The sequence below is a fragment of the Barbus barbus genome (assembly GCF_936440315.1).
Source record: "Barbus barbus genome assembly, chromosome: 41".
NCBI lineage: Eukaryota > Metazoa > Chordata > Actinopteri > Cypriniformes > Cyprinidae > Barbus > Barbus barbus.
This window is the reverse complement of record NC_136719.1, coordinates 21,929,626-21,956,457: the sequence shown is the minus strand read 5'-3', so window position 1 is coordinate 21,956,457 and position 26,832 is coordinate 21,929,626. Positions and strand designations below refer to the sequence as shown.

The following is a 26,832-nucleotide window of genomic DNA, read 5'->3' as shown; positions in this document are numbered from 1 at the left end:
GAGAACAGGTTTCTTTAGTGGTTTGGTTACAGCGAGTTGAACATACCCGTCTTAAACAATGAAAACAAGAAAAACGTGTTCTCTTTCTCGTCGTCAGAGCTAATTATTTGTTAAAGGAGTGCAGTTTATCCGTCAGTTCCCCTTCGAGTTTCTTTCAAAAACGAAACCGAGATTGAAAGTTGCCTGGATGATTCGCTTTTACAATGAAAGTGCGACATTTGTTAACAGTTTTATTGCTGGTGTCTAATATAACATCATCTTCAGGTGTTCTGGATATGTTTGTGGCTGCTGCATCTTATGTGTTTTACAAATTTTTTGACCGGGACGATTTGCTTCCTTTTGATCCTAAACGTGAGTAAAACGTATCGAAACTTTTGACCATATATTTAATATTCTGATGTTTCGTGGAAAAACGCCTTCCTTTATTCTCGACTGTTGCATAACCTCCGAACAAGCACAACTATTGAAATCTTTCAAGTAAAGCGTTTACCAATAAAAACAGCTTTAATATGTCATGTGGTAAAACTGCCAGAAACCCTCAGAAAATGTCATGTGGTTGTGCTTTTTTTTTTTTTTTTTTTTATGAGAATTTTGTCCAGCTAACACCAGTAAACCTGTATCAGCTGTTTTAACTAATTGTCTGCTTAAAAACAGTTAGCTATTTTCACAACATTTTATTACAGTTAATTATGTTTTATGTGTGGTAAAAAGAATGCTTCAATATTAAAATGTGCTTCCTGGTTTATTTAGATATTTGTTGACTTCTCATATGTTTCAGGTTTGGAGAAAGATTTAAGAGACTCTCTCTTTGGCCAGCACATTGTTTCTGATGTTGTACTGAAAGCTGTAACATCATTTATGAGTGACAGCAACCCAAACAAACCGCTGGTCCTCTCTTTCCATGGGACTGCAGGAGTTGGGAAAAATCATGTTGCTAAAATCATTGCGAGAAACATTTACGACAATGGGATAGAAAGCCACCATGTTCACATGTATGTGTATCATGGCCCACACAACGAAAATTCAGACTTGTACAGAGTAAGTTAATAGATGGTATTTTAATCCATGGCCTAAGACTCAAGTAACCACATGTAGACAAATAATTAATACATTATCATGGTCATGTTCTTTAAGATGTACAGTAAGATGGTCCATAGGACTCATGTACTCTGCGTTGGCTGGACCAACACATTCTCAATACCAACTTATCACATATTGACACTTGGTCAGGATCCCTCAGCGTTACTTTTCAGAGTTTAGGGTACCCCTTTAGCGTGGCTTTCAGTTGTTTGCCATATGCTTATTTTTCAATGTGCAGGGTACTTCATTGCTTTCAATGAGAAACCTTTGGCATCACACATATGTAATGGGCATGGGAGTGTCGCCATGATGAAATTACACATTAGATTAATACCTGTAAATAAATAATTGTACAATACCTGTGATTTTGACTGTTAAGTGTTTTTATGTTGTTGAGAAGTGGCTAGGTAGGAGTGGGGTCAGGTGCTCCAATATCTATGAGTATGAATATTTATACACTTTCAATTATTTATACTTATTTTTTAAATAAAATGTATACTTTTATATATGCAGTCACATGCAGTGCTTGAAGTGGTGCACTTTTTTGTGCGTACTGGCACTTCTGATGTTGCCGGTTCTCAGAGTAAAATCGTCAGGGTCTGGGAGATTAGTGTACTTGGCTTAAAAGCAAGAGTGTTTTATAATGAACGCTGATTATGCGGTGGTCAGAGATTTAGCGATTCTGAATGGATCTGTATATTAAAGGCAGGCGATTTAGTGGTCTTTAGCATCTCCCTGTGGTCCTGCAGCTTGACTTGTGCTAATTTGTATTGAAAACTTTTATTTAATTATTGATTGATTGATTGTGGCACTATACATACATTGTGAATTATTAAAAGTACTTATAAATAAATAGGAGGGGGCGGGGTTAGGGTTAGGGTACGTAGAAGGATCCTGACCAAGCGTCAATATGTGACGCTTCTTCTTTTCTATTAAAGAAGTAATTCACCCCAAAATTTAAATTTACTCACCCTGAGGCCATCCAAGATAAGTTTGTTTCTTTAGCAGAACAGATTTGGAGAAATATAGCATTATATCACATGCTTATAAATGGATTCTCTGCACTGAATGGGTGCCGTCAGAATGAAAGTCTAAACAGCTGATAAAAACATCACAATAATCCACAAGTAATCCACACCACTCCAGTCCATCAATTAATGACTTGTGAAGTGAAAAGCTGAAGTTTTAACTTGAAAGAGATTGGACAAAATACCAATAATAATACTTCCTCCAGAGAAAAAGTCCATCCCCTGTTGTCCTCTTATATCAAAACCCACCAACATATTGGTTTAGAACTGTTTTACTATGCTTGATCTGCATATGTCTCTCTTGTTCAGATAAGACAACTTTTTAACTCAATAATGATTAATGATGATCTTAATAATTAATTTGTTATTACAAACATTTAGCTTTTCATTTCACAAGACATTAACTGATGAACTGGATTCTTTTGGATTACTTGTGGATTATTGTGATGTTTTTATCAGCTGTTTGGACTCTCATTCTGACGGCACCCATTCACTGCAGAGGATCCACTGGTGAGCAAGTGACATAATGCAACATTTCTACAAATCTTGTCCGACGAAGAAACAAACTCTATTGATGTCCTGAGGGTGTCAGCAAATTAACATTTTTGGGTGAACTATGACAGCATATTTTACCTGACATTAAACGTAGTAAAATCAAATATTCAAAAGTAAAAATAATCCACATCTTGTGGTAGTGTTACCATTTCTCAAACAATGATTTGTATGTTCTGTATATTCAGGCACAGTTAAAGCAGGGGATTTATAAAAGTGTTTCAAGCTTTCCCCGCTCCATGTTCATATTTGATGAAATGGACAAGATGCAACCACAGCTGATCGACGTCATAAAACCTTTTCTAGACTGGAATGCCAATGTAGATGGAGTGTCATTCCGCAATGCAATCTTCATTTTTCTTAGGTAAAGCCCTCAAATCAGAAGTTTGATTTTCAGATTTCCACAAATACAGTTGTAGTCAAAATATTATCTTTACAAAATTCAAACACAGTGGTAATAAATGTAATAAATGCCTCTACTCTCCCTAAAGAGTGACACGAATTATAATCTGTTTGTTTATAGTAATGCAGGTGGGAATGTGATTGCTGAAGTGGCTCTGGATTTCTGGAGAGAAGGCGTATGTCGGGAAGAGCTTTGGATGAACAGCAAGGAACTGGAGACTAAGATCTTTAGAAACATTTTCAATGATAAGAACAGTGTGTATTAAAAGATCATTTAAGTATTAAGCAAAATATGTATTTGTAAATATAATTCAAAAAGTTTCATTTATTTGTATTTTGTAATATATTATTTGATTAATATATTTCCTAAATATATTTATTTAGTGCAAAACTAAAAATGTGGATGTATTTACTCCACAATTATCTCCTTTAATTTTTAATGTGTATGTCTGTTCTACAGGTGGATTTCTGCACTCCAGTATGATAGATGAGCATCTGATTGATTACTATGTTCCTTTCCTGCCTCTAATGCTGAAGCATGTGCGTCAATGTGTCATGGCTGAGATGGACCATCTGAATATCAAACCAAACTATGATCTGGCAGATAAAGTTGCCAGAGACATGCCCTTCTTTCCTGAAAAAGAGAGAATATTTTCTACTAAAGGCTGCAAGTCTGTCAGACAGAAGTTGGTGCTGTATGTTAATTAATAGATGAACAACTTTAGCAGCTCTTGTTGTCCAGTTTATTGTTATTATTTTTTAACCCTTTCACTGGTGAGTTTAAAATATTCTAGCGGTCCCCCAAGAGTGAGTTTTTTTTTTAGGCGACCACTATTTTAGAACGTTTGTCACATGACACACGGCGGCCATAATAACACTGACAGATGGATTGCTTTTATTTTATTTTTGTCCTTTGCCGACCCCACCCCATCTCTCCTCCCAGTGCTTTCCTGTCGTCTCTGTCTACTGTCCTAGCCATAAAAAAGCCCATAAAACAAAACAAAAAACAAGAAAGCTAAAAAGAACAATTGATGATAAATCAATATATTGGAATGATTTCTGAAGGACTGTGTGACACTGAATACTGGCGTAAAGGCTGAGGAAAATTCTGATTTGCATCACTGAAATAAATTACATTAAAAAAACATTTAACAATTTTGAACAGCTGTGTGCTCGTGTGTGTGTCACACACATTACATACATTTTATCTATATATCTAAATAAAAATAGAATACATACAATATATGATCCGTTTTACTGGTTATAATGTGACTTGTATTGGTTTTAACAGAAACGGTTGGTCTCTACTGGTAATTGTCTTCTATTGGTGGCTTGTTAAAACCAATAAATCCTAATGGAATATGTCCCAAAACACACTACAGAAAACCTTTTTTTTTTTTTTTTTTTACAGTTTTAATGGTTAAAAGTTGATGGCTTGTAATTTTTGTAATGGTATTTGTGATTCATTTGTTTTTGTTTTCTTTATTATATTTATTGTGGTATTTTTAAATTTTCAGACACATAAACAGTACAATCACAAGACAGGACAAAACGCAACTACCCTCCTTCAATCAGATTAAATTTTTCAGATAACCACATCACCAAGTAAAGGCAAAGGGGGTATTTGTGATTCATTTGTGATGGTATTAGAATTTTATGTGATGTTTTTATTGTTTGTTTGTTTTTCAGCTGGGTTGCCTCATTGTTTGGAACATCGACATAATCACATTGCTTAGCCTATAGGCTACGTGCATGCATGTTAGGATAATAACAAAGCAGCGGAAATATAACTATAGAAAAAGGCCAGCATTTTACCTTTTTTTTTTGTATTATTCATCAGAAACTTACCTATATTGTTTTCAAGGCACACAGCAAGAATAGCCTATATGTAAAGAAGCAAACAAGCGTGTTCATATGGGAAATCAGTCGTACAGCCACTGCTCAGTTCAGCTGATACGGCTTACACCAGTTCACCGGTTAATGAATCACTATAAATAAAGCATTTCCTGTTATTCGTGTTATATGCAGAAATAGTAGTTTCTCCAACATTTAAAAGACATAGGGTGCTTCTCAAACGGTCCTTCTCAATCCTACCGAGGCTGCATCTTTCCTAGTTCAGTCCTTCAGAGTCTTGTAGGCTGGAGTCCTCATCGGCATATAAATGCTAGAATAAGACGGTCTAGTAAGTGCATGTGGCTACGTCACATATGTTCCCACCGTCACGGCACGAAAATACTAATAAAACTTAGTTATGGAAAAATACTTTGTATTACAAACTTTGATATTATTTGGCTTTCTATTAATGCAATACAATTAATCACAGCTGTCTACAGTCTCCCTTTTCGTCAGTTTATTTTCATGAAATGGAATGGGTACAAAGGATTGTGGGTGATTGAAGGTTGCAAAGGATACATCCCATGCATTCTTCAAATTCAGGTGAATGAAGGACTTGAAACGAAAGCTGCCTTCCGAGGCTCCTTCCGATTGAGATGGGCTTCAACGACGTTTGATGACATGGCAGCCGAGATATGCAGCCTTCCGTTTGAGAAGAACCCATAGACTAACACAACAAATGAAAAGAAGAGAAAGGAATATGATCGGACCTGGGACTCGAACTCCTGTCACTAAAAGCAACACCATATATCCAAATGATCTCAGACCACAGCACTACAGAAACATGATACTTGCATCATATAGCTCACTGTATTTCACAAACACAAAGGATCATAAAATTGTACAATTTGTGCACATAAGACGACGAAGATACACGTGTAACCAATGGAAAACATAATCAAAATATCACATGATGAAATTCCAAATATTGGTCGCAATGAGAATAAATCAGAATGAGCTTTATTGCCACATACGAGGAATTTGTTATAGTGACAGAAGCTCCACAGTGCAACAGAAAGACAGCAACAGGACAGGACACAGATAATAAAAAGAATAATATACAAATATACAAAATAGGCAATGTACAAAAAAAGCAAAACCACAACATATATGTCACAACCTCTCAGGAACAGGAAAACGCGGAGGCGAGGAACTTCTTAAACTTAGAACTTTATTGATAAGAAACTCAGAGATCATAGGAGACAGATAAAGACGATCGAGACCGGACACAGAGGCAGGGAAACACAGGGCTTATAAACAGAGGAGTAAACTAGATAATTAACAACACAGGGCTGGGGACTAATGAACTAATTGATGACAAACGAGGACAGGAACAGGAAAACCAAATATGGGCACGAGAGGATGGGAAAAAAGACACAGGACTGACATTACGCCCCCCCCCTCCGGAAGGTGCGTCCTCGCACCATACACCATCCAACGGGGAGGGGGGGTGTGCGCTCTGGAGGCTTCCAGGAATCAGGGGGTAGGGCTACCGGCCTCCAGAGCGGCGCTCGTTCCGGGAGCTATGGTGGGACAGGGGACTCGGGAGGCCATGGCGGGACAGGAGACTCGGGAAGCCATGGCGGATCCGAGAGCTTGGGTGGCCATGGCGGATCTGTGGGCTTGGACGTCCATGGCGTATCTATTTTTCCCGGAGGGCTAACACGAAGAACCATAGTGGCCATCCCCCTGGCCACTATGGTTATCCCAGACAGGGATATATAGCCCCCCCAAAAAAAATTATTGCGGAAGCACCTCACTGGAGGAGCGAGCTCCGGTGGGTGCTCAGGAGGCGCGATCATTAGATGACGCTCAGGAGGAGCGGGCACTAGAGGGCGCTCAGACAGCGCGGACTTTAGGGGGCGCTCGGACAGAGCAGACTCTTGAGCAGGCACTGGAGGGCACCTGCGAGGAGCAGGCACTGGGACGGCAACGACCGGCGGGCCTGCCACATTCCCTGCAGGCGGGCTTGCCATACTCTCTTTCAAGGTTTTTGTAAGGTTTTGGTTAGTAATTCATTTTGCTAGATTTGGTAACACTTAAATCATTACTAGTAGGTTACCGTGATTTTCACTTTAGAATACTGATCCAAATAATTAGTAGTTTCTTCAGAAGGATGTAGTAACACTTGAGTCATTATTCAAAACCTTACATATATCTCAAAAGCTTAAAATGACGTCAGTCAATATTAGGGAGTTATGATGCTTTTCACTTTAGAATACTGATCCAAGTAGTTAGTAGTTCCTTTAAAAGAATTGGATAATTCTTGAGTCCTTACTAGTGGGTTACCATGATCTTCATTTTAGAATTAATTATACATTATGTATAATTCACATTAATTATGAACCTGTATGCAATAGTTCTTAGTAGTTCTCCAGGATATATAAAAAAAATAGTAGTTATTGATTAGCTATTAGTGAACTACCAGTTTCAACTGAGCGCTATTACTTACTAAATCAATAATCATAGTTTCTTGTTAGGTAATAGTAGTTACTAGTAATGTTAATAGTGCATTAGTGACTTGTTCCTGTGTAGTTATTCATTAACAAAGGATCAGTATTCTAAAGTGTTACCGAAACTGTTTCTGTGTCTGGTCGTTCTGGTGCTCGGAGCTCTGTAGCGTCGACCAGTACGGTAACAGTTCAAAGAGGGAGTGTGCTGGATGTGAGGGGTCCAGAGTGATTTTGCCTGCCCTTTTGCTCACTCTGGATAAGCATAGTTCTTGGAGAGTAGGGAGGGTTGTACCAATGATTCGCTCAGCAGTCCGGACTACCCTCCGTAGTCTTCTGAGGTCAGATTTTGTAGCTGAGCTGAACCAGACAGTTATTGACGTGCAGAGGACAGATTCAATGACGGTAGAGTAGAACTGTTTCAGCAGCTCCTGTGGCAGGCTGAACTTCCTCAGCTGGTGAAGGAAATACAACCTCTGCTGGGCCTTTTTCACAATGGACTTTGCTTTATTAAAGTCCCACTTGTAGCGTTTGGACCGATTAGACACACATCTATTTGTTATATTTAACAAGTAATCTCTTATGCCCCCTCACCCAACCAAAGGGCCAACTCCGAGGGTCTGTGGACCCTTCCCCCGAAATGCATCTAACACCTCAGAACAGGTCAAAGGTTTCTGCGTAAGAGCGCCCTCTGGCTTCGAGTATGAATGAAACATACACTACACCAGAGTGTTCAGCTCTCCTGATATTCATATCTCCTCATTTTGGATACGAACAAAACGTCAGGTCATGTCCCTTTTAATTTAAATCTAGATTTAAATCTAAAAACCTCTATGTGAAAACACCTGCTCGAGCTCAAATAAAGCACGGGGGACGAATTTACATTTTATTAATATGAACATTAAATATAAAAATGCAGCTTCTACACACAGCAATAAAAACAAAGCTGCTCGTTCTCTTTCGTTCTTGCTGTTTAATTGGGAAAAGTTTAAAGCACGTCGAGGTGTCTTGTCTTTTTTATGTAGTTTATCTGACTACAAACTATCATACTTTGAACTATTATTATTACAGTATTTAAAAAAACGTAGAGTGCCTTAAAAAATAATTATCACAACACTGTTAAAACAGGCTTATACTGATTTTCTCATCCTCCGAATTAAATTAATATAAATCCTGTTTTCATAATCATTATCATTCAAAAAATTTAATTCATAAAAAAATTTTCTACAACAACAACAGTAGTGTTTACAACAGCAAAGCCACCATACCCTGTAAATTCAATAACAACGAGAATAATATCATTCCAAAGTAATTAAGAGGTGCAAAAAATGTCTTTAACATTTAAACTTAAAATGGTCTTTTCTGTTCTGTTTCTTTTTCAAACCTGCGTCATGGCATTTGCTGCTGTATCAATACAGAAGCATCCATTTCGATACACATATCAGCAACGAGCACAGCCCTATTAAAAGCCGTGTTCCATGTGCCCCTTTTATACTTTGAGCACCTGCCCCTCCAAAGGTCTCTGCACGGCCCTGCAGAGGTGTGACCTCTATATCAGATAAAGCTCTCACATCAGTGACCCGCCTCCCAGTCTGCAGATTTTTTAGATTCTGAGAAGATGAGGATGTGAGCTAGAACTCTTCTGGACCCTTAAGTTTTTGTGCCAGGCCTTGCGGCCTTGTCTTTCCATTCAACCAAAGATTCTCGGATCTCACCTGTGTGATATCTGTGATATGCATCTTTTATTGTTGTGTAACAGTATATTACTGTCTCTGGTGGGACATGTAACATGCTGTCTGTATTTTGGCAGTTCACGGAAGAGATTTGCTTTATTAAAGTCCCCGAGAATGATTAAAACAGAGTCCGAGTGTTGTTGTTCTGTGTCTGTGATTTGATTTGGTCAGCTAGTTTCTGTAAAGCTAAGCTCACGTACGCTTGCGGTGGATTGTAGACACTCACGAGAATGAACGAGCAAAACTCCCGCGGCGAGTAGAAAGGTTTACAGTTAATGAAGTGCGTTTCTAGATCTGAACAGCATATCTTCTTTAACACTGTTACATCTGTACACCACCTTTCGTTGATGTAAAAGCATGTCCCGCCGCTGCGTGATTTCCCCGTTGATTCTGCGTCGCGGTCTGCTCTAAACAGCTGAAAGCCAGGCAGATGTAACGAGCTGTCTGGTATGGCGTCATTCAGCCAGGTTTCCGTGAAACACCGAGCAGCAGAATTTGAGAAATCCTTATTCTGCCCAATGTTCAGCAGTTCATCCCTGGTAAAACTGATCGTGTTTGAGAAACAAAAAACAGGAAAAACTAACAAAAACAGTACAAACACTGAAGAGCTAAGCACTGTAGCTGCCATGTGCAGTGTTATCTTAGATCATAGTAATGTTGGGGGGAAAAAAATCAGGGTCCTTAAAGTGGATCGCCATTCAGATCGACATTCTACTACACATGTCTGACCGCCTACTTCATTCATTCCATAGGTAAAGTGTACAGATAGGCTTGTGCGCATTTGTGAGTTAAGGCTGCGGAATGACAGTCTCAAAAGAATCTGCACAAAAGCACGTATTTATAGACATTCTTAAGGCAGAACACTAATTCAAAGGACTCGCGATTTGTTGTGCATGAAATAACGGGTACAGATGGGGATCATTATGTGAGCAAAGAAACAATAATGCACTTGCCTTTGCCTGGATTGCCTCGCGTGCATTTGTGGGAGGACTTGATACTGTTTTTACTCCATAGAAATCCCGCGCTGTGTGAACGGAACAGGACTGGATAACTAGTTGTCTGTCACGTCACACAGTGCGAGAAAGATCCACTCTGTTACACAAACATGCGTCTACCGTCTCTGTGTGTTGCGTGTTTTCATGTCTGGTTTCGGTAACTTACAGTAACGGAGAAGTGAGCTGCATGTCTTCTGAAAGTTTTAGATCCAGTTTTCCACCAGAGCTGCTCCCTTCGGTTTTGTGTTCTGCATGCGACTCAAATGCTTTGCTCTCTACCCAAATATAAAATATATGCTGTTGATTAATAAAGATTTGACAGAAGAACTCACGGCTCGATTGGACTCTCCTCATGTCAAAGTGATAAGACTTTCAGTGTTATGGACGTCGCCATCTTTGATATTCCTTGGTCACTCTTGCTATGGTTACTGTTAAGAATATGGGCTTGACACCCGTTGCACATTCATACAGACAGCATTCGAGACGCTATTATAAGCTGCTGTGTGAACAGGACATTTCGAGATCACGCCTGTAAAGAAAATGCGGTTGTCAATCGAGCCCCAAAACTGACAGTGTGAACGTAGCAAACATAAAATAATTAAAAACAGTGAGATATTTGTATTATATTTGAAATATTTATGGACTTATTTATCTTTACACCTTATATTTGTTTATTATTATGGAATTTATTTACACACTTGTTTATCTACATATGAAACTTAATTACATTTTTTAATAGTTAAATGTTATAATAAAATTAATAAATTAATTTTGAATATTGCAGACCTATTAATTTTCCTCTATAGAAACCTCTGGCATTATCCTCGTGGAAGTAAACCACGTGATCATGAGGAGGAATGTTTGGTATCGCTCGCATTTTGTAACTTATTTATATATATAAAAAAATTAAAAACACTTCCTGCAGTGGTCATGGTGAGTTTGATGTCAACATACCGAAGACTGGAAAAACAAGAAAAGCGTGTTTTCCTTCTAGTAGTTAGTACATAAAGCCTATAACAGGAAAGTACATATTTGCGGAAGGAGCATCAGTTCCCCTCCGAGTTCCTTCCAAAAACGAAACTGTGACTGAAGAAGCTTTCACAATGAAAGTGCGACATTTGTTAATAGTTTTATTGCTGGTGTCTAATATAACATTATCTTCAGGTTTCCTGAATGTTTTCGCGGCTGTTGCAGCTCATGTGTTTTACACACTTTGGGAACTGGACGATTTGCTGCCTTTTGACTTTAAACGTGAGTAAAACGGCAAAATAACATAACGTATGTTTTGACGATCGATTTATGAGTTGTTTATGGCTTATCATATGTCAAATGTTTCCTTTGTTTCCAACAGCGCGTTTTCGATTATCTTATAACTTCCCATATAACTTTTTTTCGTAAAAAGGATAACGTTTTTATCCTTCATACTACATACAACAGGGTTAAACTTAGTATTTTCCACAAACTATGGTTATGAAGTTGATAGCACGTTCCCACGGCATTACTGACATAGGCTATACGTTATCAAATCTTGATAATGTCCTTTCTGAATTACAGTAATATTTATATTTATAAAGCCTAAATGTTATTGTATGCTGTATTCACACCATTTTAGAGTTTACTGCAAGATATAATTTGTCACGTGGTAAAAGTGTCAGAAAACCTCAGAAATGCAAATGTGTTATTTTGTTTCAGGTTTGGAGAAAGATTTAAGAGACTCTCTCTTTGGCCAGCACATTGTTTCTGATGTTGTACTGAAAGCTGTAACATCATTTATGAGTGACAGCAACCCAAACAAACCGCTGGTCCTCTCTTTCCATGGGACTGCAGGAGTTGGGAAAAATCATGTTGCTAAAATCATTGCAAGAAATGTATACAAAAAAGGGGACCAGAGCAAGCATGTACACACGTATATATCTGAACATCATTTCCCACACAGCAAACATTTAGACTTATACAGCGTAAGTAAATAATTGAGTTTTTAGCTTTGGCCTAAGACTATAGTAATCATTTATAACAACTGATCAGGCTCTAGCTTTAAGATGCAATACCCACAGGACTCATGTACTCAGAAGTTGGCTGAACAGGTGGGGATTTGGATCATTTACAGATTCAGTATTTTCACTTGAAATAATAATGAAATTGCATTTAATTTCTATTAACCCGATAGCATATTTTCCCCAGTATTCATTACTGCATTAAAAACATAATAAATAATATATTTAAAATTGTAATGCGAAAATAAAAAATAATGCACATTTTTGTAAAACGGCTGTGAGAATGTTGTACATATCAGAAGTCATTCCTCTTACTGGGATTTGCATGTTCTGTTTATTCAGGCACAGCTAAAACAGTGGATTCATGGAAATGTATCACGTTTTCCCCACTCCATGTTCATATTTGATGAAATGGACAAGATGCAACCACAGCTGATCGATGTCATAAAACCTTTTCTAGACTACAACTCCCGTGTAGATGGAGTGTCATTCCGCAATGCAATCTTCATTTTTCTTAGGTAAAGCCCTCAAAAATCAAGGGTTTGTTTTTTGGATTTCTGAAAATGCAGCTGTATTCAACAAATTAGCTCTATAAAATTCTAACACAGTGGTAATTAAATGCCTCTACTCTCCCTAACGAGTGACACAACTAATTATAATCTGTTTATCTGTTTGTTTATAGTAATGCAGGTGGGAATGTGATTGCTGAAGTGGCTCTGGATTTCTGGAGAGAAGGCAAAGATCGGGAAGAGCTTTGGATGAACAGCAAGGAACTGGAGACTAAGATCCTTCAAAACATCTTCAATGATAAGAACAGTGTGTATTGAAAGACTACATATACACACACACACACATATACATATACATATATATATTAGTGCAGTCAATCGATTAAAAAAACAAAACTAATTAATCACACTTTTTTTTCTGAAATTAATCGTGATTAATTCCACCTTACATTAAAGTTTTTAAATATACTTTTATATTGCAATTTCACATTCATTCTTCAAAATAATGTACAAACACCAAAAAGACGGTATATTTTTTATATTTGTTTAATGGCATCTTTTTTATGACTGAAGGCAAGTAAAAAAATATCACTGATACCAATACTACTGATGTCTCTATGACACCCCCCGTCCCCTAATATTTAACCATTTATATAGCCATTCATCATTACAGTATAATTGAGAGCTATCAATTTTTACATTTATTAGACTAAAAAAATAACTTCTAATTTAAGTTAACTTAAAACAATTTTCACATAAACCCATTATAATCAATGTCATACAGTGTTAATTTCGTTGACGAAGACGACGACGAAAAATATTCGTCAACGAACCTTTTTTCTGTGACTAAGACGAGACGTTGACGAGCTAAAACTAATATCTGATGATAAAAACTACCGGACATTCAAAATACATCCTATAGGCTAAGTTAACTGTCTTGTCTTTCAAAATGTGCGTCTCTGTCATTGGATAAGGTGCGTTTGCATGGCAGCCGCAGTGGACGGATAGCCTACCAAGACGCGAACTAGCGATCTGAAACAATGGCCTCAGCACCTGAAGGGTTAGGGAGTGGGTGACCAGACGTCCCGTTTTTCCCAGGAGTCACAATTCATTGTCGATTAACTTAAAGTTAGTGAAGGTGCGATAGGCAGAAACGCGCTGATAGAAGTGCTCTCTCTTGCGCACGCTCCACTTCTTCAGTTCTCATACAGCGCGCGATCAGTTCTCAGTGCTCAAATACACACACAGCAGTCCACATGTCTCTCATGTAGAGTATCTCACGGAAATACAGTCCGTTATGGTTTAAGTGAGCTTAAACAGGTGGGTGAAAACTGAATGCATGTCAGTAGGCTATTACATGCATACCTTCCGTCTTAAATGGACAGCATTCCTAATTATCTGTCATAAATGTTAACCAACAAAAGATGTTAAATAAATGTATACTTAAGTAAACCTATTGTATCTGAAAAATGAGTTTAATTTATATCTCTACCAAAAAATGAAAATGTATTCCAGTTTTTCCAAATTCAATCCTTGATTCAAATTTCTCATAACTAAGCTTAATTGATTTGGTCTAAAGAGAGAAGAATTGATGACTATTTTTGTTTGAATACTACATATAAAATAGCTACCAAAATAAATGTTGGTAACTGCAGTTTGACTAAAAGTAATGACTAAAAGTTGACAAAAATGCAATGACTTTTCGTCAATTAAAACTAGACTAAAACTATGATAGACTCAAATGACTAAAATGTGACTTAAGACTATTAAGCATTTTCGTCTCAAGATAAAGACTAAGACTAAATCAAAAATGCCTGCCAAAATTAACACTGATGTCATATTTACCTGTGCCCTTCAGCAGAAATATACAGAAATTGAATAAAGTTATCAAACATTAAATTCTAAATGAAATACAGATGAATCCTTAAATATATAAAAGTTATTTATTTCCTCTTTTTCTTTTCTTCTTTGGTTAACAGACATCACAGCAGCTGGTTATAGGTTGTTTTGGCTGCTGCTGCTGAATATGACGCGGATCTGACAGCATCACATTTTCTCTCAACTTTCTTCCTTTTCTGACCCGCTTCAGGTCTTAAGTCTCTATTAATGAGCTGACGAGTTGAATCGAGTGTGTTAGATGAGGGAGACAGTGCTGGGCTGTTCCAGAACAGTTTTGAAAACCATTTCAGAGACATGTTCTTAAATGTGCCTCATATAATATGTGAAGTGACATTCAGCCAAGTATGGTGACCCATACTCGGAATTCGTGCTCTGCATTTAACCCATCCATCGTGCACACACACAGCAGTGAACACACACACACCATGAACATACACCCGGAGCAGTGGGCAGCCATTTATGCTGCGGCGCCCGGGGAGCAGTTGGGGGTTCGGTGCCTTGCTCAAGGGTCTCACCTCAGTCGTGGTATTGAGGGTGGAGAGAGCGCTGGACATACTAATACTGTTTTAACATAAAAATAATATTCAGTGGCCACCTGTAGTGATGTATCTTGACTTGACAACATCAATATCCCTTGGGATAAGTCAACATTTGGGAATGAAACGGAAAAAAAAACAAACAAACAGAAAACCCCAGTAAATTCAATACAAACAGAACCCTCAAAAATTCACACTTTCCCATAAACCAATAAAGCTAAATAAAATTACCCTCACTCAAAATAAATAACCAAAACCACACAACAAGCAAACAAAACAAAAGAAAACAGTTAACCCTCCCCACAGATGATAGCCCTTGTTGTGTATAAGGGAATTGACAATCAAAGATAACAATAGCTACTCACAATTCTCGCAACAAAACAAAACACAAAATTAAAGAAACTACAATTAAATCAATCAAAATAGAAAAACAAAACACACCACCGTTAAATCTTAACACACATACAGAGCAACAACCACACACTCACACCAACATACAAACACACACTCACACAAGTGCACGATTAATTCGCTATAATGCGACTTGAACACACACACAGTCAAGTGCCCTTGAAGGAAGGCAAACTACTTGCACAGCTACCACTACCACACAGCAGCACAGTCAAGCCGCCACACAGCAGCACAGTCATGCCGCCACACAGCAGCAGTCAAGCCGCCACACAGCAGCACAGTCATGCCGCCACACAGCAGCACAGTCAAGCCGCCAAACAGCAGCACAGTCAAGCCGCCAAACAGCAGCACAGTCAAGCCGCCACACAGCAGCACAGTCAAGCCGCCACACAGCAGCACAGTCAAGCCGCCACACAGCAGCACAGTCATGCCGCCACACAGCAGCACAGTCAAGCTATCTGATCGGCCTGTACGGCGCTGCATGAAGTCAAACACACCTAAAGTCACTACGAATCACGTTATTGGGACGGGACAGAAAAAATGTCAGCGGGAGTGGGCGGGACCGGGAATAGTAATGATACCAAACTTTATACACAAATATACCTTTTATATAAATAAACTATAAACTGTATATTTTAATTCTGAACTCAATTCTAGTTGCCCTGTCTCTTTATGCTCTCCTCCCGTTTGCTTTGGTCGTTAATGGCTGGTCTATGTGGGCAGGACATCCAAAAACTCGACTATCATTCCTCGACATCAAATATGGCTTTTCATCTGAAAGATGTATGTAGTAGCAACTTTACATGATGTTAACCTAGAGAAATGTGCGCTATTGAAGTATTTGTGTGGAGAGTGGAAGCTGAATAGCGCGCTCGCTGCAGGACAGGCGCCGGTGAGCTCACTTGCTCTTAAAATCTCTGTAATTTTTGGTCATACAGATAAAAGTAGCCTAATACACCTTTCGAATCTGTAAAGACTCTACGTTTATTTGTGTGCACTCAGAATAACAACGAAACGTTGCGCTTCTGTAAAGTAATTAAAGCAAACAGGATGCGCTTTCTGCCGTTTAGGTCTCTGTGAACTTGAGCGAGAAACTTCGAAACTCCGTGTATGAAAAATATATCTATAATGTCTACTTTCAAATGAAAAAAATTCAAATAGAAAACGTGTGTTAGCATGGATGATTTACATGAAATTTTATGTGTGTGCAATGCACACTGTGCATTTAAGATGGCTTTCAGTTCAATATAATAACAAAAAACTACATTTTGGATTTTTATTCAATTAAGGTGGACACGCGGTGATCTGTACTTTATATTTACTGTAACTGGCAGATTCCAGCCAAAACAACAACAACAACAACATGGGATTGGGAGGGAATGGGAGTCATTCTTGGATTGGAACGAACTGGATTTTCTGGGATTGGGACGGGAGTTTTTTTTGTGGGAGTGGGACAGCAGAGGTTTGAAAATCCACTCCTGTGTCATCCTCTAGTGCCCAACCCTGGCTCCAACCCTGCGTTAACTATTTTTAGCACGTTAAAATGAAAAAATGTATCGCATGCGTTAACGCACTAATTTTGACAGCACTAATATATATATAATGAATATGTGGTTGCATTTACTCCACAAATGACTTTTTTTTTTTATGTCTGTGCGTGTTCTGTAGGTGGATTTCTGCACTCTAGTATCATAGACCATCATCTGGTTGATCACTATATTCCTTTCCTTCCTCTGGAGCTGAAGCATGTGCGTCAGTGTGTCATGGCTGAGATGGTTCATCTGAACATGATCCAAGATGCTGATCTGGCAGATAAAGTGGCCAGAAACTTGCCCTTTTTCCCTGAAGAGGAGAAAATCTTTGCTGTTAAAGGCTGCAAGTCTGTCAGACAGAAGTTGTCATTGTATGCTGATTAGCAGCATATTGCCCTGTTGTTTTGTATGTTTATTAATATTTAAATCTTAATGAGTTACATTGCTATCTGGCGTCGGAATTATTCTGCTTCTTGAGTTAAGACAATCTCTGTATTAAACATTTGAAACAGCTTGTCCAGTCTGTCCAGATTTGGTACCACATTTACTCCTACCTGATTTTTGAAGTAGTCTACTCTTGGAGGCATTTTATACACTATACAATGGTGGAAGTGTTTTTGCAAGGCATGGTAGACTAATACCATATTTGTTATAATACCATGTTTGTTACTGCAATAAACACCATGGAATAGAGAGAGAGCGCGCACTTCTGTGTGTGTGTGTGTGTGTGTGCGCGCGCGTGCGTGTGTGTGTGTTTACTGCTGTGAATCTCTGCTAATATTAATGCGCATGTCTCATGGTTTATGAACGCGTCACTCAGATGGATGGATGAACTTCTGTCACCATTAGTAGCGGTACATTCATATTCCATTCATGATGTAATGGTTTCCTCTCGTTTTGATGTCATATTCGTAATAAAAGCATGAGCTATGTTGGCTAACAGGCTAGCTAAGGGTTTCTTTCAATTTCGTCAGATGTCGATTTAGCTGCATGTCCTGCTTTTTATTGCCCTCAAAACGCGATTTAATGGTTTTTTTTTTTTATCTTATCACTGAATGCGCTTTATGTCGTGTTTTCTGTAATAGTCTAAACGCGACTAGCATGTCACTGGCATCTGATGGAAACTTCTGTATTTGCAAGACAGCTTTCAGTATGGACATATTTAATTTTAATATGTTTGAAGGTTTTATTTTATTTGGCATGTGCGAAGGCAGTTCGATAATAAACATGAAATTAAAATACATAATTATTCATATATTGAATTAGCTTTTCTTTTTATATATTCTTTTTTATTTTAGTACTTCAATTTAAACTTTTTTCACCTAATATTTATATTTTAAATTTTACTTCAAATACAAAAACGCAACAATGATAGGCTTACATTTAATTACTTAATTTATGTACACATTTATCTATTTACTCTTCACATTTGGTTGTATTTATTGTTATTTCATTTTTTATATATTTAAAAATTCAGGATTAAATATTTAATGTTTATATTTATTTGTTTATCTATTTATCATCAAATTTCGTTATATTTATTATTTTATTAGAAATTATTTTAATTATATAGTTTACACTTATTTATTATTTTCAGAATTAAATGTTTATCTTTCAATATTTCATACTTATTTCCTCCATAATGTCTTATAATAGTCTTTGGGCAGAAGAACACATGGTCATGATGAGGATGGTGGTGCTATCACTCTCTGTAATGATGGTCTATGTGCTCCTGATGGATGCTACGGTGGAAAGCGCTGCAGAATTTGATCCATATAAAGTTCTTGGAGTCACCAGAAGTGCAAGCCAAGCAGAAATCAAGAAAGTGTACAAACGCCTGGCCAAAGAATGGTGAGAGTGGTGTTTTTTGTAGATTGTAATACTACAGTAATTTCATGATGTCTGAATGAGAACTGTATGGTAATTTTTCATCTCTACTGTCAGGCATCCTGATAAAAACAAAAATCCTGAAGCAGAAGACATGTTCATCAAGATTACAAAGTCATATGAGGTACAGCAGCTTATAAAGGCACTAAACAGATCACATGCTGTCAGAAGCAATGCTAATGTTAACTTTTTTTCTCCGTAGATCTTAACAAATGAGGAGAAGAGAGCCAGCTACGATCGTTATGGACAAACAGATAACACTCACCCGTATGGTCGTGCCCATCGTGATTTCCGACACTTTCATGACAACTTCTACTTTGACGAGTCTTTCTTCCACTTTCCCTTCAACAATAAGGGTGGCCGGGACTTTGCTGATGGCAAGTACACATTGCACTTCAACCAGTATGTCAATGAAGTTGTGCCTGACAGCTTCAAGAGGCCTTACTTGATCAAGATCACCTCAGACTGGTGCTTCAGCTGCATCCATATCGAACCAGTCTGGAAAGAAACAGTGCAGGAATTGGAAACGCTAGGTGAGACAATTCATATTTTCTAGAAATGCTTACTTGTCACGTCTCTGTTAGTGATATGACTTTACTAGGGTTGAAACGAGTGTCACTTCCTCCAGATAAGAAGTTGTTTTTCTCATCTCTAGGGATTGGAATTGGTGTGGTTGATGTTGGTTACGAGCGGCGTTTAGCAAATCATTTGGGAGCACATCAGACTCCATCCATTCTTGGTGTCGTCAATGGAAAAGTGGCTTTCTTCCATTACGCTGTTGTTAAAGGCCACCTGATGCAGTTTGTAGAAGATTTGCTGCCACAGAGACTAGTTGAAAAGGTTAATGAACAACATCATGTACTCCCATTGTCTGTATTTATGTCTTCTTCTGGTCTCAAACTTCTCATTCATGGATGTCTGTAGGTCACAGACAAGAACAACCAAGAGTTTCTGAAGAGCTGGCATGAGCTGAACAAGCCACATGTTCTCCTGTTTGACCAAGTGCCTTCGGTTCCTTTGCTTTATAAGGTATAGACTGTTTAGTAACCTCCAGATTTGCCAATGTTCAGCCAATACACCAATGATTGTTTGTTTGTTCGTTTCTAATAGCTTACAGCATTTGCCTATAAGGACTATGTACAGTTTGGATATGTGGATCAAGGTCTTTCTGAGACCGCTGACCTGCTGAGAAAATTCAACATAAACACTTATGCGCCAACCATGCTTGTCTTTAAAGAGGACATTGAGAAGCCTGCAGATATTATACAGGTAAACCTGTTCCCTTGACTTCTGTAGGCCACATTGATTGGATAAAGTTGATGTTTGACCTGTTAATGTTCAGGTTGTACAAAGTTGTGCAATTTAGAGGATTCATTTTGTATCCAACTGTTTTTATTTATGTTAAGTAATTGTTAATTTTGTGATAAGGTGTGTGCTGGATCCTTGTCTTAGAACAGGTGTGTCAAACTCAGTTCCTGGAGTGCTGCAGCCCTACAGAGTTTAGTGCCTACACACATACCATTTAGTTTTTAAATAAACCTTAAGTACTTGATTAGCTGGATCAGGTGCATTTCAAGTTCAAGTTCAAATTACTTTATTTGTCCCCAATGGGGCAATTCGTTGTGCAACAGAGTAGTATAGTACAAATCACACACAAACACACACACACAATACAAAAATTGCCTGCATTTAATTAGGGTTGAATCTAAACTCTGCAGGGCTATGGCCCTCCAGAAAATTAGTCTGGCACATCTAAAGCCCGAGACACACTGCACGATTTCAGCAATCCTATAAGATCATTGCATGTCCCACTGTACAACATGGATCTAATAAACTTGGCTATGACATGTGTGTAGACTCAACGATGATGACTCCTATTGCACAATACGACGCATGTTACCATAAAAGAATAAAACATCATCAGCATGTGCTAGTGGTAAACAAAAAGAGCATGATCACAATTTAGCAGTTGTAGTTTTAATGTGTGCTTAAAAAAGTGGAAGTGGCGAAAGAGGAAGGCATAAGAACTTGAGGTAAGCAGTTTTATGTTTTATCCACCATGTCGCGTTGATTTCATGTCGCATTTTTATTGGTTGTTCAGTAAACGTGGATCGTACCAGCGAACACACTGTGCAATGATGATGCTGTATCGTATGCTATCTTTGGTCGCAAGATTGTGACAACGGTCGTCTTTGAACTGTACGACACAGGACCACTGATTAGGAGCCGCGAACACAGAAATTGTCACGATCGTTTCACGATGCCAATCTTTCATCTGGGACAGCTGAAAATAATGCAGTGTGTTTAGGGCTTTAGAAGGTTTTGAAACAACAACCAATCAGGGGTGCGTTTCCCAAAAGCATCACTAAATATGTTCGCAAGTTCCATTGCTACCAACATAACGATTCGGTGTTTCTCAAAACCATAGTTCAGACGAACATTCGTAAACAGCGTCGCAAACGTACGTGTTTGGAACTACAGCTCTCGACCTATGGTTAGAAGCATAGTTTCTTAAGATATATGGCCTTAAATAAATTAAAATCTATTTATTCAAGCTTAAATCAAGCTAATATGCAGTACAATCTATCTCTTCTGTCTAAATATAAATGCATGACAGATTGAAGAGTGTGCATGTGCATAAATGCCTAAGGGAACCTTCGGAGTATGACATAAGAGGGAACCTGTGATGAATCAAACATCAAATAAAGCAAAAAATGACACGGAACATAAAAATATGAAATTAGTCAACAGGTGCCATGTTCAATACAGCAGCATCTTAGAGACCTCCACCACATGCATGTGACGTCATTAACAATGGCCCTGTGTTGTTGAACTAATGTGGTTCAAATGACGGAGATGCAACAGTGTTAGGAAAACAGTCGTGACTGGCTAGTTCGTTTCACAACAATTCATCATACTATAGTGGTCAATCAGCGAGTTGCATAGCTGTACTGGAAACACAACGCATGTTGGGGCTTCAGCAACATCATTTTTTTGTTTGAGAAGATATGTTGATTTTCAATTAAACATTTGCTCCCTCAGGCTAAAGCAATGAAGAAGCAGATAATAGATGAGTTTATCTCCAACAACAAGTTCCTCCTGGCCCCTCGTCTGGTGAACCAGAAGCTATTTGATGAGCTTTGCCCTGTCAAACAGTTCCATCGTCGCAGGAAGTAATATGGCTTTGTAAAAATCAGTGGAGTTAATTCAACGTATTAAAGGGTCTTTTCCAATAGTCTGCAATGTCTTTTTCACAGATATTGCGTTCTACTCATCACTGGTGAGGAAGAGTCGTTCGCCACAGGAAATGAAGCCTTCCTCTCGCTAGCCTCTGCGAACACTAATGATGTACTGCGGTTTGCTTACGTCTACCAGCGACGTCAGCAGCCCCTATGTGATGTTCTGTTGAAGAACAAAGACAGCACACCACCACAGGTAGATGTTATCTTCTCCACGCATTTTTGTTTCGAGAAGAACATACTTGAGCATTATAAAGGTTGACATATGTTATTTCTAACGACTGTTCGACATTATTAGTTGCTTTTTGCATCAATTATTGCAGACATTCACTTTGATGTAGCGATCGTTTACAGGATTGCTAAAGTTTGACCTTTTTAGGTTCAGATTAAGTTGTGTGCTATTTGGAGTGATCTTTATTTAAAGTGTCATTTTTTGGCTCCATTTGGATTTTTATTTAATTTGAGATAACAATACATTCAGGATTAAGTCATTTTGTTTGTTAAGTAATAATGCTTTAGCAATAAAGCACTATTTTACATTGCATTTTTACATTCAATATACCTTCAGTCCCCAAGTTTTCATTGATGATAAAAATGACCAATTGTTTATTGGCCTGTTTTTCTATTTAAGTTATCAAAATTGGCTAAATCCACTATTGGTGGGCCTCTAGTGTGTAACCCAATGAAACGTTTGTGTATTGAGCAGGTGGTGATTCTGGAGAGGCGTAACGGAGCTGGTAAGATTCTGTATAAGCCAGTTTTGGGAGGATGGAACGGCAGTAAAGAAGACAAACACAAGCTTCTGGAGGAACTCGAAAGACTGCAGAAGGATCCCTCCATCCTCAACAATGATGCCGTTCTCCCAGAGCTCAACAATGAGTTCACCTCGGTTAGTCTCTCAGGTTTTGCTTTTCATGGAACGTCTTTAATTGGGAAATTAGCAGTGACCTATATGCATGTTTCAGTAGAGATCTAGATTATGTCCAAATTTGCTGGAACTTAATTTTGTACATCTGTTTGTTTTCAGATGTTTTTAATCAGATGGATTTACACGGCATATGACTACTTGTCTGAAATTATGGATGATCTTCTTCACAATAACTGGTAGGTCAATAAAATGCCAATTGACCCTAAGCTTTGCCCTTCTTCTTTACTGTTGCTAATTCAGGTAATACGCTTTATGAAATATCTCTTAGTACTGAAAGGCAATAGTTGTTAAGGTGGGATTGGTTAGCGACATGTTTGATATTTAATGCTCTATTAAGTTATTTTCATTCATTTTGCAGGCGCGAGATGATGCCCCTCCTGTCTTTGATATTCTCTGCACTTTTTATTTTATTTGGCACTGTAGTTATTCAGGCTTTCAGGTAAGTTTTATTGCATTCATAATTCTGATGTGTTAGATGGGAAATGCAGAGACATTGAACATTGCTGTTTCTAATTTCAGTGACTCAAGTGAGGAAAAACACCCCAAAACGAAAGCAAAAGAGGCATCCAAGGCCGAGAACGGTTCGCCAAACACCTCCAGCACATCCAGGTTCTTTCGTATATTACATTTGGATAAATCCAATAAATAAATTCCACAGAACTTCATCTATTATATCAGTATCTACATATCAGTGCCATTTCATTTATTGGATATTAACAATACTGGATATTTATGCATGCTCATTTCTCTTCTTTTTATGTTGAAATTAAATTATTTATAATTATATAATAATAAGAATATTAAATTTGGAATTGTAATAATATCAGTCATTTGTTATCAGCTCTAAAAATAGCATTAAATAATTGATGCATACCTAATTTATTATACTATTATATGCTCTCATTTAAACTTTTTTTTTTTCTTTTCTTTTTTGCCAGCAGTCGCCCACCAAAGAAAAACTTTGTGGAGGTGACAGAGTTAACCGACATTACATACACTAGTAACCTGGTTAAGTTGAGGCCGGGTCACATTAATGTAGTTCTGGTACTTACTGATTCCACTAAGAACATCCTGCTCAGCAAGTTTGCCAAGGAAGTTTATTCGTTCACTGGGTGAGCCCTCATTGCATGCTGTACCTTGAAGTCACAATGTACACTGTAGATATAAAAAAAGATATAGGCCCATACAATGTTTCCTCTTCCTCGTAGGAGTTTGACGCTACACTTCTCCTTCCTAAATGTGGATAAACACAGCGAATGGATGGCGGCCGTGTTGGAATACGCCCAAGACGCCATGCAGATCGACACAGATGAGGACGAAGTGGGCAGCCGCAAAGTAGACTACACAGGCTATGTTCTAGCCCTCAATGGCCATAAGAAATACCTGTGTCTTTTCAAGCCAGTCTACACAGGTGAAGACTTGGATAGCAAGCCGGAAGAGGAAGGAGGAGGTTCCCGTTCCAGGAAAGGCATAACACGCTCTCGATCCACAACTCTTCAGATACACCACAAACTGGATCGACTCGGACACTGGATGGAGCGACTGATGGAAGGGACGCTGCCCCGGTACTACGTCCCAGCCTGGCCCGGTCTGGACAAGATCACTGTCAACAAATAAAGCCTCATGGAAGCTAGTATGCTTTTGCTAGAGCTAATAACCCAGCTGGATTAGAAGCACCCGATGGCCTCAACGAAACCAGGCTTGATGCTGCTCAGATCTCGAAGCTCGTGAGACAATTCTATGTAAGACTTTGCAGAAGTGACTTTAGTGTAGCATAACACTAAAGGAAAATCTTTGGAGTACTTGAATCAACACTGATGTTGACCTCTTGGAAATCTTTACTTTAGCTGCTCTAATGGAGGGCTTTACAGTCAGTTTGGATATTTGGTATTTATTTCAAAAGGTTGCGAGACGCAAAATATCGATACAGTTAGCCTAGCTTTCGATTTTAAACATTTCCGTTCCATGAATAACATTGCAACATGCTGCTAGCTGAAAAACAGCTAACATAATGTAGCATAACAAACATGATCACTGTAGACTTTTACTCCTAACTACGTTTACTCATGACAGTGCTGTGAATTTATATGTTTTACAATTTTAAGAGACACTTTCCTTTTTAATTTAACGCTTTTGATCTACGAAATGTAATATTTAAATTTTTGCTAAAAATTTACAATAAGGTTCTATGTTAACTTTAGTTAATGCAGCGAATTAAATGAAATAACAATGCACAATGCTTTCGCAGCATTGATTAATTATGGATAGCGGACATTTCTACAGTACATATACTAAAACATTTTTAGCATTTTAAAATTGTGGTTTATTGTTAGTTCATGATGCCTAATGCATTAACTAATGTTAACGAAGTGTTACCACATTTTATGTTTTACTAGCAATTCTTTAGCAAAAAAACCCCCCAAAAACATTCTAAAACAAAAATAATAATAATAAAATTAAAATAAAATACTTAGGCTAGTTTGAGACATTTAATAAAAGTTTGTTAAAATTCAAAATTGAAAAGCTACCATTTGTAATTATTTTTAATAATTTGAACATTTTTTTCCCTTCTGAATAATAGTGAAAATATGGATGGTAGATATCTTATTTAAACTTAAAAAAAAAATTAAATAAATACTGTAGCTTTATCAATTCAGTATCTAAAGAAAACTTTTTAGGTTTAGTCTTTTTTTTGTTTCAGTGCAACACGTGTCAAATTTCTTAGCATCTGCCATACTTGTGGTACAGACTTTATCACAACTGGCACAACTTTACAGCAATACCCATATAACATGAACTGTGCTTCAGTCCCAAGGTGTAAATAATTACATAATTTTAAACATATATGTAAAAATATCATATGGATTTGTGTCTCTAAAATATAAGAAAGATTCCAGATGTTCTTACCTGATTGACAGTGTAGGTAAAGGGTGGAACAGCTCTTTATCGACCTGTACAAGTTACATTCAGCTATATAGTGCAGCTATAAAATGAGCAGGTAAAGCCTTAAAGAATGACAAATAGCACCAGAGACCTTTATAGTTTCCAGTTATGTTCTTTCATTACAAATGTGCTGTGGCATGCAAAACATACTCTCAACAGTACAAAGAGAAGAAATAATACATACTTGATCTGAAGTATTTTGTTCTATGCATTTCATGTTAGAAAAGCGTTTGTCGCCTATATGTTGCGATTTTTCATTTTGTTTGCAGGATTTAGTGGTTAATGCGTTTGATTAGCTATTGCATATGCACAGAAAGGTGTGGGTGAGTTAAATCCACACCTATATGAAGTCTTCCATTACTGACATATTTTGATTGATGAATGATTTTACTTGATTCATATGGTGTTCAATGAACATTCATTATACTTTATAATTGATGATGCGGTATTGGTGCCATTGTACTATATTAGCATTTTATTTGTGTTTTGCAATGCACTGGTAAATATCTTAAATTTAAGATAGCATTAAATCATGCCAAATTTTCATGGCTTATTAAATCTATATGACTAAATGTATTTATGTCTGTGGTGTAAAATATTAACTCTGCATCATGTTATGTAATCTATTTGATTTATTAATCGGTTCATAAACTGTATTATCAAATAAACATAAAATGTTTTATTTTCATAATTTTTTTTTCCCCGAGAGTTATGTTTCTCCATCCGCAATATGAATTTTCTTTACCTTGTTCTTAAATTGTGACACTGTTTTTCTATTCCAAATAAAGGTATTTGTTGAAAATAATATTAATACTGGTTTT

General features: G+C 37.6%; 2 protein-coding genes across 6 annotated transcripts; both read left to right on the top strand.

Moving 5' to 3' along the window:
- Nucleotides 1-134: 134 nt before the first annotated feature.
- Nucleotides 135-18,266, top strand: LOC306860165 (torsin-1A-like; the record flags this gene model as incomplete). 4 transcript variants are annotated; one of them, XM_079401723.1, is made up of 5 exons in its annotated part: nt 135-351; nt 779-1,038; nt 2,849-3,024; nt 3,184-3,317; nt 3,523-5,079. In XM_079401723.1, the coding sequence occupies 5 exons, from the start codon at nt 204-206 to the stop codon at nt 3,768-3,770; spliced, it is 966 nt and encodes a 321-aa protein (XP_079257849.1). In that variant the 3' UTR covers nt 3,771-5,079. The 4 variants fall into 4 exon arrangements, with proteins under 4 accessions (XP_079257849.1, XP_079257851.1, XP_079257850.1 ...); XM_079401725.1 differs by lacking the exons at nt 779-1,038; nt 2,849-3,024; nt 3,184-3,317; nt 3,523-5,079 and adding exons at nt 11,826-12,091; nt 12,470-12,645; nt 12,810-12,943; nt 17,151-18,266 and having other exon boundaries at nt 204-351; XM_079401724.1 differs by lacking the exons at nt 135-351; nt 779-1,038; nt 2,849-3,024; nt 3,184-3,317; nt 3,523-5,079 and adding exons at nt 11,136-11,384; nt 11,826-12,091; nt 12,470-12,645; nt 12,810-12,943; nt 14,616-15,445.
- On the top strand, nt 17,718-26,803 carry LOC306860164 (dnaJ homolog subfamily C member 16-like). Of its 2 annotated transcripts, none has more exons than XM_079401721.1 (15): nt 17,718-17,868; nt 18,671-18,865; nt 18,959-19,025; nt 19,104-19,434; nt 19,557-19,741; nt 19,826-19,930; nt 20,012-20,170; nt 21,944-22,074; nt 22,159-22,336; nt 22,847-23,029; nt 23,168-23,244; nt 23,427-23,507; nt 23,588-23,677; nt 24,010-24,180; nt 24,277-26,803. In XM_079401721.1, the coding sequence occupies exons 2-15, from the start codon at nt 18,690-18,692 to the stop codon at nt 24,683-24,685; spliced, it is 2,343 nt and encodes a 780-aa protein (XP_079257847.1). In that variant the 5' UTR covers nt 17,718-17,868; nt 18,671-18,689; the 3' UTR covers nt 24,686-26,803. The 2 variants fall into 2 exon arrangements, with proteins under 2 accessions (XP_079257847.1, XP_079257846.1); XM_079401720.1 differs by having other exon boundaries at nt 17,744-17,892; nt 24,007-24,180.
- Nucleotides 26,804-26,832: the final 29 nt, after the last annotated feature.

Bases quoted from the DNA above. Each gene is read 5' to 3' on its own strand.
- LOC306860164 (XM_079401720.1), top strand. The intron at 19,026-19,103 runs GTACAGCAGCTT...TTTTCTCCGTAG, and splicing joins AGATTACAAAGTCATATGAG to ATCTTAACAAATGAGGAGAA. The intron at 23,508-23,587 runs GTAAGTTTTATT...TTCTAATTTCAG, and splicing joins GTAGTTATTCAGGCTTTCAG to TGACTCAAGTGAGGAAAAAC.